The sequence below is a fragment of the Tenrec ecaudatus genome, chromosome 10, assembly GCF_050624435.1.
Source record: "Tenrec ecaudatus isolate mTenEca1 chromosome 10, mTenEca1.hap1, whole genome shotgun sequence".
In the NCBI taxonomy this organism is placed as follows: Eukaryota; Metazoa; Chordata; class Mammalia; order Afrosoricida; family Tenrecidae; genus Tenrec; species Tenrec ecaudatus.
Window position 1 is genome coordinate 126,963,398 of NC_134539.1, and position 14,626 is coordinate 126,978,023.

At 44.7% G+C, this 14,626-nt stretch overlaps 1 protein-coding gene across 1 annotated transcript in view; it reads left to right on the forward strand.

Moving 5' to 3' along the window:
* Positions 1-11,254, forward strand: part of MMD (monocyte to macrophage differentiation associated) — a 30,167-nt gene extending 18,913 nt beyond the window's left edge. The window contains exon 7 of the mRNA XM_075561569.1: positions 9,324-11,254. Within this exon, the coding sequence (XP_075417684.1) occupies positions 9,324-9,524 (201 nt within the window). The 3' untranslated portion in view covers positions 9,525-11,254. The remainder of the gene's footprint in view (positions 1-9,323) is intronic.
* Positions 11,255-14,626: the final 3,372 nt, after the last annotated feature.

A 14,626-nucleotide genomic window follows, 5' to 3' on the forward strand; every position in this document is an offset into this window, starting at 1 on the left:
CAGCGCAGGGCTCGGCTGCCAACCCAAAGGTGGACGTTTCAGACTCACTCGGCAGCCCTGGGGAGAAAGACCAGACAGACTGCTTCCAGAAAACCCTTTTGGGGTAGCTCTACTCTGTCCACTTCTAAGAACAACACTACTAAAAAGATCACAACATGCTTAGTTTAAGCTTGCTTCTCAGCCTGCAGTGGTACCTGGAATTTCATTCCTGGGCTCACAGGCACATTTTAAGGATGAAACTACACAGTTTGGGGCTTGGCCATGGGAAGGCCCGTACGAGGCTTGAGTGGGGCTGGGGTGAGGTGGGAGTGTACACTGATTTTGATTTTTTCAGAAGATGCTTTGTGAGACGCTCACAAAACACTTTTCTTTGAAGTACGGAGTTGATGATGGTATTAATGGAAAGCATATAGTTTAGTTGGTGATGTCAGCAGGGAATAGTCACAGATCCAAGAAACTGCCGTGAAGGACGTAGAGTGTTAGGGTGATTCAGGACACCAAAAAGGTGATGTAGACGGGCTGCAGTCCTTCCTCGGGGTAGAACTCCCAAAGTAAACGCCCTCTGGGAATCGTAAAAACAGGTTTATCCAGAATTTTTACTAGTCTGATTCTTTAATTGGTATTTTCATAAGTGGGGCAGTAGTCAGTAGCTGATATTTATGTAATCAAGCAAGGCCATCCCCACGCTTCCCTTCATAGAATGGGAATAAAGCAGGAAGATGCAGTTCCTGTTAAAGAAACGATAAGGCGCTTTGGAAAAGTACAGGTTGGGATGGGCGCACATGGCAGATGTTGCTACCGCAGGAAGTGGGAACCAGGAGAATATAGCATGCCTGCACCCCCAGTAGGACTGAAGTCGAAGAATTGAAACCAGACCATTGTTTCCACTTGTGTGAGTGCATGTGCGTGTAACAGGGCCATTGTGCAGTTCGCACAGATCTCTTGGGACCAAGCTGGGGAGCTAATGAACATAAGAGACTGTTCCTCATTCCGTAGTTTCCTCCAAACAGCCAGTGGGTCTGTTACAGGTAGGAGGAGAATACAGACAACCAAGCGACAGGGTGGGAAAGTGAAAGTGTATTGTAAGAGTCATGTGGGGGGTGGGGGGTGGGTCTAATAAAGAGCATTGTGAGGAAAGTGTGCTTATACTAACCCTGAGGCAAGCTCAGTGGCTATAATAATCTACAAAGTAGACGCCAATACAAGAATGAAGATGCACCTTTCATAATGAGAGCAGGATTAGCGCATCACGACGATGCAAGAGTCCCACATGTCTGTGCACCTAGTGATAGAGCTCCAAAATACGTGGAGCAAACCCCAATGGGCTAAGGAGACAGCTTTACCGTGTGGGTAGAGATTTTGACGCTTCTCTCGACGGAGTAAATAATGATACACGTGCACCACAAACACAGTAGGAATCTCAGATTTGAGCAATATTATCACTGATTTTACCTACCGTGATTACATTTCAGAACCCTGTACCCAACCACTGAAGAACCCTGGTGCACTGGGAGGTCAGCAGTTTTAGACCACCAGCCGCTCCGCAGGAGAAAGACAAAGTCTTCTACTCCTGTAAAGAGTTACAGTTTTGGAAATCCATAAGGGCAGTTCTACTCTGTCCTGCAGAGTCACCAAGATCCATCAAAGGCTAGGCCTTACAATAATCCCCAGTAAATGTAATATAATGGAAATCATACAGCAAAGATGTAGAAAGTCTGACTCTGAAAACTCCACAGCACGTTTCTAAATGTCATGCCTCAAGGGACACATCAGAAAGAAATTAGAAAATAGTTTGAACAGAATAATCACGGGAATACAACCCAACAAGATCTGTGTGCTGCCACTGCCACAGTGCTTACATTAGAAAAGAACGGCTTTCAGTTAGGGATCTGCTGCCCCTAAGCTAGGAAAAACGAACACGTTCACCTCAAAACAGCTGCAAGTAAAGAACAGAAATGAAGAAATCAATGTGTAAAAGATTGAGCAAGCTAACAAAATCAAAAGTTGGCTCTTTGGAAAGATTGATACAATTACTGAAACTTAGGTATTACTTAATAAGAAATAGAGGAAACAAAGTGTTGTTAGTGGAAATAGGAACAACTTTTTTAAAGTACAAATGTAAAAGGATAAAGGAATATTAAGAGTGACATACAGCAAATCACATAAAATGGACGAGGTTCTTAAAACATGCCGTCTACCAGAAGACTTAAAAAAAAAGAAGCTGGGTAGCCATCTGCATCTGTCAATTTGTAATTTATATTCCGTGCTCCCCTTTTCATATCCCCAGTTTATGTTCAAGGGGATTCACTGGAGGCTTCATCCACGCCTATTTCACTTTTTAAAAAACTCATAGAACATCTAACTACTCTATATACTAGAGTATAAGCCAACTTCATTACCAGTTGGGGCACCTAATTTTACCACAAAAACTGCATTAAAAATGTGCTGAAAAACTTGGCTTGTACATGAGCATATACGGTAAGTCAAAATGAGGCATCAAATCGGATGCTGTATTTTGACCTAACTATATCTACTATAATGCTCTCTACAATATTATGTCAGGTAACAAGATTGGCTATTCACATCCCTTGACTATGGTCACGGTATTCACCAGAGGCTTAATTTGTGTGCAGACCCTTAGGGGTTTCCACCGTCATCCAAATCCTCCTACAAACCGAGTGTTCACAATTTAAACTCTGATACCACTTCTTCCTTCAGATTTGGATTATACTACTTTCAATCCTGGATCACTCTGACTAGTGTGCTTCTCCATGTGGACTTAGTTGACACTTCGATGGCTGCTTTTTGAAGACAGTCTTTTAAGATCCCAGATGCTATTCTCTATGATAGCCTGGCACCATCTAGTTTCTTCACCACACTTGCCTATAGCACTCATATCGTCAGTGATCTCTTCATTAGGGCAAGTATAAAGCAGGGCCATGTCATAAGAACCAATTGTTCTTAGGTTGGGGTTAGAATTAAGTGCAAGCAGAAGATCCATTCATATATCCATTGTCTCTATCTGTCTCTGGTTCACCCTAGTGACATCATTGCCATGTTAAATTAGAGAACATTATCAATTATTTCCCTGGAGTATAAGGTAATTCCATTGATTGTGTCATTAATTTAGCCAAGGGTATAGCATTTAAAGCATGGTTGAGTGATGGAGATTATACAAATATAAACAGGCTACAAACTGCAATATATGAATTATTGTGCCGATTAAATTCTTAAGTGAGTGGACACTATTTACACAATGGGGGTTGGCAATGAGGCAACACTTTCAGTGATACTCATTTGACAGTAGCAGAAGCAGGCCTCTGAGATCAATATCGCAGCACAGCAAAGAAGGCATTAACATAGCAGGTATATGATAGTCCCAGGCCACCATTCATTGGGCTCCCTGGAAGCAAGAGATGCGAACCAGAGTCTTGTCAGTTCTGTACCCTTGGTATAGCAGCTATTTGCCTCTCGCACTATAAAGTTTGGTCTTGCTTTTCAGAGAGAATAGGTCATATATGGAGAAAATCTTAAGGATTCTACAAAAAGTTACCAAAAGGAAAAGGATGAGCAAGATCGAAGGTCGAAGTACAACAACCAAATATATTTACACATATGAAGGGCATCAAAGAGTTTGTGGAAAAATGCCCTTGGTTTTAATTCCACTCTTCCAAGTACTTCTTCAAGCCCATTGTACTTGGAATCAGCAGCTGGAAAGCAGCAATAACATAGAAAAGAAAGATACAGTGATACATTTAATGAAAGCCACAAAAGGTCTACATGGAAAACTATAAAATACTGAGAAATTAAAGAACTAATAATTAGACAATAGAGCATGTCTGTGAATTGTAATATCCAATGTCATTAAGATGTTAAGCCTCCCCAAATTGATCCATAAAGTTAACACAGTCCCTATCCTAGAAATTGACGAATTGATTTGGAAATAGCAAGGACCTAGAATAGCCAAAGCTGTGTCCAAAAAGTACCGAGTTGAATGACTGATGTGCTGGCTTGTTTCAAGACTTACCATGAAGCTGTAGTACTCCAGGCAGTACAGTGTTAGAGATAGACAACAGATCGATGGGACAAGACGAAGAGTACAAACATAGACTCACATTTATATGGAGAATTGATTTTCAACCACACACCAAAGAAATGGAATGGGAGATGGGAAGCCTTGTCAACAAATTGCGTGAAACATCAGGATCTCTATGTGCAAAACCATGAACCTCAACTTCATTTCCTGCACAGAAGTTCACTTGAAATAAGTGTTAGAGCTAAATAGAAGCTGACAATAAGATAAAAAGGGGGTTATCACAGCAATCTCAGACAAAAGTGGAAAATAATAGCGCACTACTGTGGCAGACTGCACTGCGACAAGCTTGCTAGCCTAGCAGAAATGGATGAATGCCTAGAGCAGTGGTTCTCAACCTGTGGGGCGTGACCCCTCTCTGGGGGTAGGAGTGGGGTGGGGGTGGCGTCAAGTGACACTTTCACAGGGGTCACCTGATTTGTAACAGTAGCAAAATTCCAGTGATGAAGTAGCAATGAAAATAATTTTATGGTTGGGGGGGTCACTACAACATGAACTGTATTAAAGGGTCGAGGCATTAGGAAGGTTGAGAACCACTGACCCGGCGATTCACTGCCTACCCTAATTAACACAGATGGAAGCAGAAAAAACCTCAACAGATCTGTAACAAAGCAAGAAATAGAGAAGATAAAAAACTCCCAACCAAGAAAAGCCCACGACCCAGATGGCTTGATAGCAAGCTTTTAACAAAGAATTGTCACCAATTCTGCATAAACTATTTTAGAATATAGAAAGTTGTAACAAACTCCCAAACACTCTCCAAAGCAAGCATATTCCTAATCCCCAAACAGGCAAACACCACATAAAGACAAAACCACAGACCACTATCCCTCACATGCTAAAATTCTCAAATTCTGTCTAATAGAATCCAACACCATATCAGATAATGCACTACCTACCACCAAGTAGCATTTATACCAATGATGCAAAGATGGATCAAAGTTAGAAAGATAATTAGCACACTCCACCACATAAGACAAGGACGGAGAACTACATGATCATATCAATAGATTTAGAAAGGCATTTGACAATATCCAGCCCCCATTTCTAATAAAAACACCCAATAAAATAGGAATCCCTTAACAAGTAAAGGCCATAAATGAAAAGCCAATAATTAACATCACACTCCATAGGGAGAAACAAAACATTTCCCCTGAGAATGGGAACTAAACAAGGATGCCCCCTATGACCACTCTCATCAGCATTGTACTAGAAATGTTAACCAGGAACAATGGATAAAAGCCAAGGGAATATAGACACGAAATAAAAGTCATTATAGATAACATGATTTTAAATAGAGTCCCAAGGACTCCGCAAAAAAAAAAAATGGTTGGAAACAAACGGATTTGGTACAGTAGCAGGATACGAGATTAACAGAGAAATTCATCAGACATGTATATACCAACAAAAGGCTACAGGGAGACACCAAGAAATAATAACCATTTACAATAGCCTCACACAAGATGAAATACCTAGGAATAAAACTAACCAAAAGATCACAAAACTAAAGAATGCTATTACAAGACACCAAAAGACGGTCATAAATGGAAGAATATATCATGTTCATAGATAGGAAGACAATATAGTGAAAATACTACCTAAAGCGATCCATAAATACAATGCAATTCTAATCCAGATTCCAGCCCAACTTCTTTCTTTGGAAAGCTATTTACCAAATTCATGAGAAGAAGGAAGAGACCCAGAATAAGCAAAGAACTCCTCTAAAAGAATGAAGTAGGAGTCCTTGCATCTTTTCTAAATCTTGGGAAAGGGTCATGTCTTGGAGATTTTCCCAGTTTTTGTCCAACTAGTAAACCTAATTTCTTATAATGTTGAGTACTCTTCTCTGTTTTCCCCTTCTACCCAGGACCTTCTAATGTGATCCTTTTGGAGCAAGTAGTCATGGTAGTGGGCACCATCCAGTTCTTTTGGTCTCAGAAATGTGGAGACTGATGCTTGCATTGTCTATGAGTGCATTGGGTTAATTGTTTCATGTGTCTTTTCTAACTTCCTTGCACCTTAGTTAGCTACTCATCAGCTTTTAAGGCCCCAGGCCCTGATCACCAAACTAGGTTATAAAACAGTACCTTTGTGAATAACTGTATACCAGTTAACCTTTTGTGTCCCTCTGGAAGAATTGCTTTTAAAGACTACAACTCAGGAATAAAAAGACTATCTTACAAAACAGGATAAAACACTTGAACAAAACTTTATCAATAAAGATATATGTGTCCTGGAAGTAGTAGAAAATGTGCTCATTATCAGTCATCAGTGAAATTAATTAAGTGAGAATTACAAAGACAAGGAGCTACCATTATATAGCCAGTATGTCAAAAAATGTCAAAGGCTGACTGACAACCTCCAAATACTGTCCAGGAGATGCAGTAACTGGAACTGTACTGCACTGTTGGTGTGCGTATGAAATGAGAGACTGTCGCAAGGGCACAGATTTTCCATATTCCCCAGATCAAGTTCCTCTGATTGTTGTTGAGTACCATCAGGTTCATCCCGAGTCATAACCCCGGAGAAGAGAGAATTACTTTTTATGAGAGCAGATCACCAAACACCTGTGGAGCTACTGTTGAAATTCAAAACACTGACTTTGGAGTTAGCAGCTGGATGCTGAACTACTGTGACACCAAGTCTCCATGTAAAATGTTGTAACCACTTCACAAAGTTGTTGATCAATTTCTTTAAAAACAAAAAATCAAGTCATTGTAAATGAGGGTGAATGCAGAGTGGAGACCCAAAGCTCATCTGTAGGCAATTAGCCCCTCACAGAAGGGTTGTGGGGAGGAGACAAGCCAGTCAGGGTTCAAGGTAGCAACGATGAAACATACAACTTTCCTCTAGTTCTTAAAATTCTCCCTCCCCACACTGTCATGATCCCAATTCAACCTTACAAATCTGGCTAGACCAGAGGATGTGCATTGGTACAGATAGGAACTGCAGACAGGGAATCTAGGACAGATGACTCCTTCAGGACCAGTGCTGACAGTGGCGATAGCTGGAGGGTAGAAGGAGGGTGGGATAGAATGGGGGAACCGATTACAAGGACCTATATAAAACCTCCTCCTTGGGGATGGATAGCAGAAAGTGGGGGAAGTGAGATGTTGGGCAGTGTAAGATATGACAAAATAATGATAAATTATCAAGGGTTCATGAGGGAGGGGGGAGCAGGGAGGGAAGGGGAAAATGAGCTTATATTAAGGGCTCAAGTAGAAAGCAAATGTTTAGAGAATGATGATGGCAACAAATGTACAAATGTACTTGACACGATAGATGTATGAATTGTGATAAGAATTGTATGGGCCCCCCAATAAAATGCTTTTTTAAAAAAAAGAAAGAAAAATAAAAGAAATTGTTCCTCTGGAGATCAAGAAAAGACAGAACAGTGACAAATATGAAGGACAAAAAGAAAAGAAACCAAAAAAAATTAAATTTAGCCCATAAGCTAACGGTTTCCCATTCAGCTATTACTTGAAAATACTTATCTGCAAAACAACTTGTAAAAGAATGTAAATGTTAACTTTATCATAGTCATAAGATGGAAAGAATTGATAAATTACATTAAGTGAATCAACACCAAAAAAATATACACAGTCTGTATACTAATTCCATTCTGTGAAGTTGTAGAGCAGATAAAACCCCATCTATGGTGGTAGCCATAGGACCAATGATTGCTTTGGTGGCAGGGATGTCTGAGATTGGGACGGGAACTTTCTAGAATGTTGAGATAGTTGTGTATCTCAATGGGTGTTGGTTAAATTTATCAGAACATGTACAGTTCACTTAAGATAGGTGTTATACTTTATATAAATTGGCCATAATTGAACACATAAACTTTCAGTGTTCGAATACTTCCCAGTTGTCAGAAGAGTTGCAACAGTGGTACAGAGTTCTCATATACCCCCACTCAGTTGCTCCCACTGATGAGTATGGTACATTATTATAATTAACAAAGTATTTTTCTTTAGCTTTTTAGATCTAGTTTCTTTTTTAAAAAATCATTTTATTGGGGGCTCGTATAGCTCTTACCACAATCCATCCATTATGTCAAGCATATTTGTACATATGTTGCCATCATTCTCAAAACATTTGCTTTCCACTTGAGCCCTTGGTATCAGCTCCTCATTTCCCCCTCCCTCCCTAACAAAGTCTTAGTCATTAACATGTATACTTTATTCAGATTCCCCTAGTTTTGTTCTTATGCCCTTTTTCTGTTCCAGGATCCTATCCGGGATACCACATGGCATTCAGTTGTCGTATCTCCCAAGGCTCTTAGGCTTCCCACCTTCCTCTGTTCTCTGCTCCTTCATTCCTACAGGCCTTATAGACGGGCCTGGGCCTTTAAAAACTTAAGAGGCAGCCAAAAAATGTCTGGCTTCCCCCATAAAACACACACACACACACACCACACCACACACACACACATCTGTTAATTGCCCTCTCAGCTAAGAAGAGCCCAGATTGCAGACTGGAGGGTGGGCAGTGCTCTGCACCCAGTCGCTTGTGATCTGGGAGGTAGTTGGAGCTACGGTTTTCCTGTGGCCGGCGGGCGGGCGGGGGAAGTCTCCGGGCAGAACAGGGTTAGCGGAGAGCAGAGGGAAGTGAAAACCAAGGGTGAGGTGGACGCTCTTGCTGGAAGGCTAGTCAGTAAGGCAGCTGTCAAAGGGAGGGACCATCCTTTATTACAGTTACGGCCCTGTCCAGCCACACTTGTAGCTGCTGTCCAGTTGGTGACCTCACACATGAGAGGAAGAAACCTTTGGGGGGATGCGAGTCCCTTGTTAGAACTGATCCGTCCATCTCCCTGAGGACTTTCCACAGTCCTGCTGCCCTGTCCCAAGCACGACGGCCTGTGTTAGTGGCTGGCCTGTGCTGGTGATGTGGCCATCATTTCCGTCTGCTTGAACACACCCCGAAGAAAACCCACTGCCCCACCAGGTTTCCAAGGTGGTCGGCTTTACAGAAGGGCAACGCCCGCGTGACCACAGTGCCAGTGGGGTGTTTCCACGCAGGAATGTGCTGCGCTGTCGAATGGCCTGTAAAGGGGGCGCACTGGGTCAAATCGCGGTTTCCGTTGAGCAGAGTGCCAAAGGGCCAGGTGTCCCAGTTTACGGACTCTGGCAAAGCAGGCAGCTCGGGGGGTTGGCAGTTACCTCGGTAGCCTTGCACGTCGTCGTAACAGCCCGCCTTTTTGTTTTTGTCCGCCCCCTGCTATTGACAGAATAACACCGACGGACTCCACGAACTGGCCTGCGGGGGCTTGATTTACTGCTTGGGAGTCGTCTTCTTCAAGAGCGACGGCATCATCCCGTTCGCCCACGCCATCTGGCACCTGTTTGTGGCCACGGCAGCTGCGGTGCATTACTACGCCATTTGGAAGTACCTTTACCGAAGCCCCACAGACTTTCGGCGGCACTTATGACCCATCTGTGCTAGGTCTCCACACCAGTATTATGTCAGTCCTGGCACATGGGAGGGGTGGGCTGAGCGCTGAGATTGCCCAGGAAAGACCAGACAGGAAGGGCTGGGTGGGCGGGGGAACACAAAAGACCACGGCACTGATTTTGTATCTTTTGAATATGACTGTGAACGTGTGGAAGCTGTGTTCTGGCTTTCCCCTCACGGCAAACACACGGATCTAGGGAATTCTTCACTCATTCCATTCCACACTCATGAAGGACACTGGGTAGACTTGGCCAACTGATGTTTACAAACCAGAATTTTGTATTTTCATTTTACAGATTTTACTACATGGTTTTTTCTACACTCCTAGGTCAGCTCGTTCAAAGGCCAGTGTGATTAGCAAAGCTTCCTTTGTGAGAATGCAAAACAAAAACCGATTTCTGTCACTTCCCCACGCTGTGCAAAGAATCATGGACAGGACTGAAACATGACTTGTTTTTACCATGCTTCATCCTGGCGCACAACACGGTTATTTTTTAAAGAGAAATTTTAGTTTTTTGGTAACACTTTTTAAAAAAACAACTATTTTGTTGAAGTGCGCCTCTGCGGTTCTTCACGCTTGGTGTGAATTCCTGCAGCAAACAGTCAACATTCCACAGAGGAGAAAGCCTCATACCTCTTCTGACAGTTTTGTGACGCGTGGAGAAATTGCCAATTTGTAAAAACTCACCCTTCTCCAAACTTTTCTGCCAGCCGCCTCCCTCTGAACTCTGCTGCTCTGGGCCGCCTCCACAGCCCAGTGTGGTTGACCGTGACGGAGAAGTATGTGCATACCGTTCACTTTTCCCCCAGGCGCCCACACCTCCACTCTCTCTGCCTTGGCCCTGTTTTCTTCAGGGTCGCCCTCCGGAGCGGACGAGTGGTCACACCTGTACCGTGATGGTGCTGCTGAGGAGCGTTGTAGGAAGACGCTGACCGCGTGTGTTCCCTCCCTGCTCAGAACCCGATGGCTTTGTCACTGTCACTCTGCTTCACACCGTCCACTGGGCGTTTGTTTCAGGGTGTGGGCTTAGACACAGACATTCACACGTGTGTGTACCTTTCCTCGGTCTCTCCCCAAACACCCTGATTGTTTTCCTTTTTAAATACAAAGAGTATTTAAGCCTTGTGTGCCCAGATGGAAACTCATGCAGCTCGAATCCATGACTTGAATCCGGGCTCAGTGGAGTGGTGGTTAGCGTGTTATTTTTGACTTTCTCCGTGTCTTATATTAAGATTGGTGTAGTAGTTAGCTCTCCTCATGGTGTTTCAGTAGGTGAAACCGCTTTCCCTGTACATGGGATGTCAGAGGCCTGTGTTTTAGTAGCGGGTTTGATAAAATGGTTAAACCTAGCCATGCGTGTAAGCATGCTCGTTCCGTTTTTGTACTGATGTGACTCAAAAGAGGGTTTACTCAGTGTGTGCATGTGGAGAATGCTCTGATTGTGAATCATATGGGAGGGAGGAAGAATGGGCACCTGCCGGTGTCTTCTGAAATGGGCCGGGAACCCAGTGATTGAATCCACCAGACCCCCTTCTGCATGCCTGATCCTGAGCAGCTGGTTGCCTGCTGTTTTACTGTGTACCTTATGTCTAATAGATTTACTTTTTTGTGAATTCATTTAAAGTCTGCTCAAAAGTAACACTGTCAAAAACCACTAAAATGTATGTAAAAAAATCTTGTGCTGTAGATTAAAATAAAATTGTTATTTAGACTTGTTCCACTGTCCGTCAATTAGAAGACTGGGGGAAGGATGCTGCATTTTATTTTGTAGTGTGTTAAAATTGTTGTCGTCGAGATGTGTGCACAGCAAGCATACGCCCATTCGCCAGTTAGACACGTACAATTCAACAATGTACATGCTAACGATGTGCAGCCCTCGCCCCTCCTCCTCTGTCAGCACAAACACACTGCCCCCAGAAGCCTGTCTGATCCATCAGCTGCTGTTACTCATTCCATCCCATGGAGCTCGAGCTTGAGAGAGCGCACCCTGCTGGTGGAGACACCGCAACTAGTCAAGCTCAGCTGTGGTTGGGGGTTTTGACTTCAGGGGCGCCTGCATTTTGGAGAGCTTGTCCGTCTCTGGCCTGTCCAGTTTTGTCCTATACTAGTCCTTTCTTTGTTGAGTTCTTATTAGCAGCAGGATGAGAACAACAAATGGGCCCTGCCCTTTAGAGCTTTGTCTATCTAGTCTTGGTCCTCTCTTTAATTATTGAAATTACTCTTAGAAAATGAAACTCTAGCTCAGACATCAACTAGCACACGTTTTTGGCTAAAAATAAAGCGAGTTGGGACCTAGCGAGTCTAAGTTCTGTGGGTATGCACCTCCACCAGGAAGAGGCTTTTGATGGAGCTTAGGTGAGAAAGGACCAGTGTCCTACAGGTCTTCATATTTTCACACAAGCGGGAAACCAGCCCCACACCATGTTTTAACTCTGCCGTCACGGGCAGCCGGAAACGGGGGGTTAGAGATGTTTAATGGATGGACTCCAAGGCTGGGAGCGGGGGCAGGAACCCAGCCGGTTTGTCACTTCTGAAGGCCCCTTCTCCAAACTACTGCTTTCCCAGGATCAGCAAAACTGACACCACAAAAGAGCTGATCTGTAAGTCGTACAGGAGTGGCCGTGGAAACAGAAACACTATTCACAGCGTCCGGGCCTCGGTAAACCCTCGGTTGAATCTAGCTCTGAGGATGGTCTGGGAGCTTCGCTCATCCCTCGAATTCTGTCCTGCAGGCCGCCTGACTGATCTTACCTATTTCATGTTCCCCCCGGGGCACGACTGTGTAGTCATCTCCCTCGTGGGGATCTCCAGCCACTTACTACACGCTTACCCATGAGGCCAGACAGCTCTAATCACCTGCCCAGACGACCCCGGGCTTTCCTCAGCCTATTCCAAAGGGTTCATTAACTTTGCTCCTTCCCCACCATACCTACTTCACCTGGCTTTCCTATTTGAGTTCACGCGGTGGCTTTGGCTATCCAAAATGTCTTGCCTCACCCTCGGTGTCCCATTAGTCCACCACGCGGTCCTCCGCCTCAGGTAAACTTCCCTGATTGGGTTCCTTCCGTCCGTTCCTAGTGCAAGACCCTAGTTCAGAGGTTCTCAACCTTCCTAATGCCACGACCCTTTAATACAGTTCCTCGTGTTGTGGTGACCCCCCTCCCCCCAACTATCACTTTGTTTTCGTTGCTACTTCACTGTAATTTTGCTTGGGTGATGAATCAGGCGGCCCCTGTGAAAGGGTCCTTTGACACCCCCCCCCCAAAGAGGTCGAGACCCACAGGTTGAGAACCGCTGCCCTAGTGACAGCCCTCCTTGGTGGGCTTCAGAAACTGGGGAGATGCTACCATCTTTTAATTCCTTTCTCCATCAACTTTCTGAAGCCCCCTGGGATACCCTTGCCACTGGTTGCTTTAACCTCCGCTTTGCACCAGCCGCAGGTTCCTACTTCAGACCTTCCACTGGCAGTCCACTGGTAAGGCTCGGGCCAGATGCCTTCGTTCTGATTCTTCCCATGCTGACGCCTGACCCACTGTCCACCGGAACTCCATGAAACAACTAGCCCCACTGGGTCTCGGAACCTTCTCCCATCATGTCAGGCCCTCTCTTAGCTCTTCTTTGAAGCCTGCTGTTCTCAGCTTGGAATAGCCTCATCCCCAGTCCATCTGCCCAGCGAAGCGTTTGCTCATTCCAAACGTGCAGATGACACCTTCACTGTGCGGTTGACCCTGGTCCCCTTGACAGTTAGCAACTCCAGCACCGGTCCTGATTCCCTCCTGGTCCTTGTCGCATTGCACTGCGACCCTGCTCGTCTGCACTCCGTGGGACTGAAAGCCCATTGGAGGCAAGAACCGAGTCTCACCCAACCCTCTCTCTCGCTCCTAGCACAGCGCTGGGCTCCCAGCATGAGGCAAAGGCAGAGACAGTCATTTTGAGTTCAAGAGCACTCGGGAGGGAGGTGTGGGCAGAGGGTGGTGGCGGTGAGGAGACACGCCTTCATCTGGTTCGTCATCACACCATGGCAACACCACAGCAGGTTTTTACTGGAGCCTGCCTTTTTCTCATCTTTCTTTTTTGTTTTTTAAAGCCTTTTTATTCGGGGTGAGGATCCGGAACCTGCCTTTCAGTTTCCTTGGCCTCAGCGGCTCCCTTCCGGAGGACCAGCTGGAGTGTTCATAGCTGCCACAGGAATGCTAACAAGGTTTAATTGTCGGACAGAAGGAAACATCCTGAGCCTGACTCATGGAGGCCTCCCGTGTGTCCAGTAGGACTGTGTTCCCTGGGGTTTGCAAGGTTGGGTTTTTGAGAAAGAGATCGCCAGCCCTTTCTTCTGAGGGGCCTCTGGTAAGCCCAAACCTCCCACCTTTGGGTTAGCAGTCAAGTGTGGCACCACCTGCCCGTCCTAAATGGAGAAGAGGCTAAGCTCATTTCTTGGGCCTTCCACAGAACCAAGCATCACCACTTTACAGGCCCGGGAAAATTATAGCTTTCTATTTCCCTCTGGCCCTCTTCCCTGACGATAATAATAAAACAGATGGAAAACTCCTCGCTGCGCCCCTTGGGCCGTGAGGCAGACTACTCAGAAAGCGAATTTTGACATAATTGTAAATGTAAGGCTTTATCCATTTTCACTTTTAAAGCCACGCAACTCTAAAGCTTTGGAAAGCAGAGAACTTAGACTAAACACTACTGGAGTCCACGCTTCCTAATGGCATGTCAGCATTTTCATGTCGTTAAAAATAAATTTTTCCGATGTATAGAATTGGTTTAACCCAGCTGTTACTTGTAACATATAAGTAGTTTCATATACTGCCTTTCCCCACATAGCATAAAGGTTTTCAACCTTACATCTTTTTCCTATCCAACTTGTGCAGTGGTCGCACCATCCGTCGGTGGGCGGATCTGCGGCCTGTGTCCCATAATGGGTCACCTAAGGGTTACACATCTTACGCAGTGGCCATCTGTGCATCTAAGCCGTAGTCTGTAGAGATGAGGGTGTGTAGGAAAACAGCAAGCCACTGAGTGCTCCCATGGACCAGGTACTGTGTTGGCTTTGTAATAATAAAAAAACCTTACAG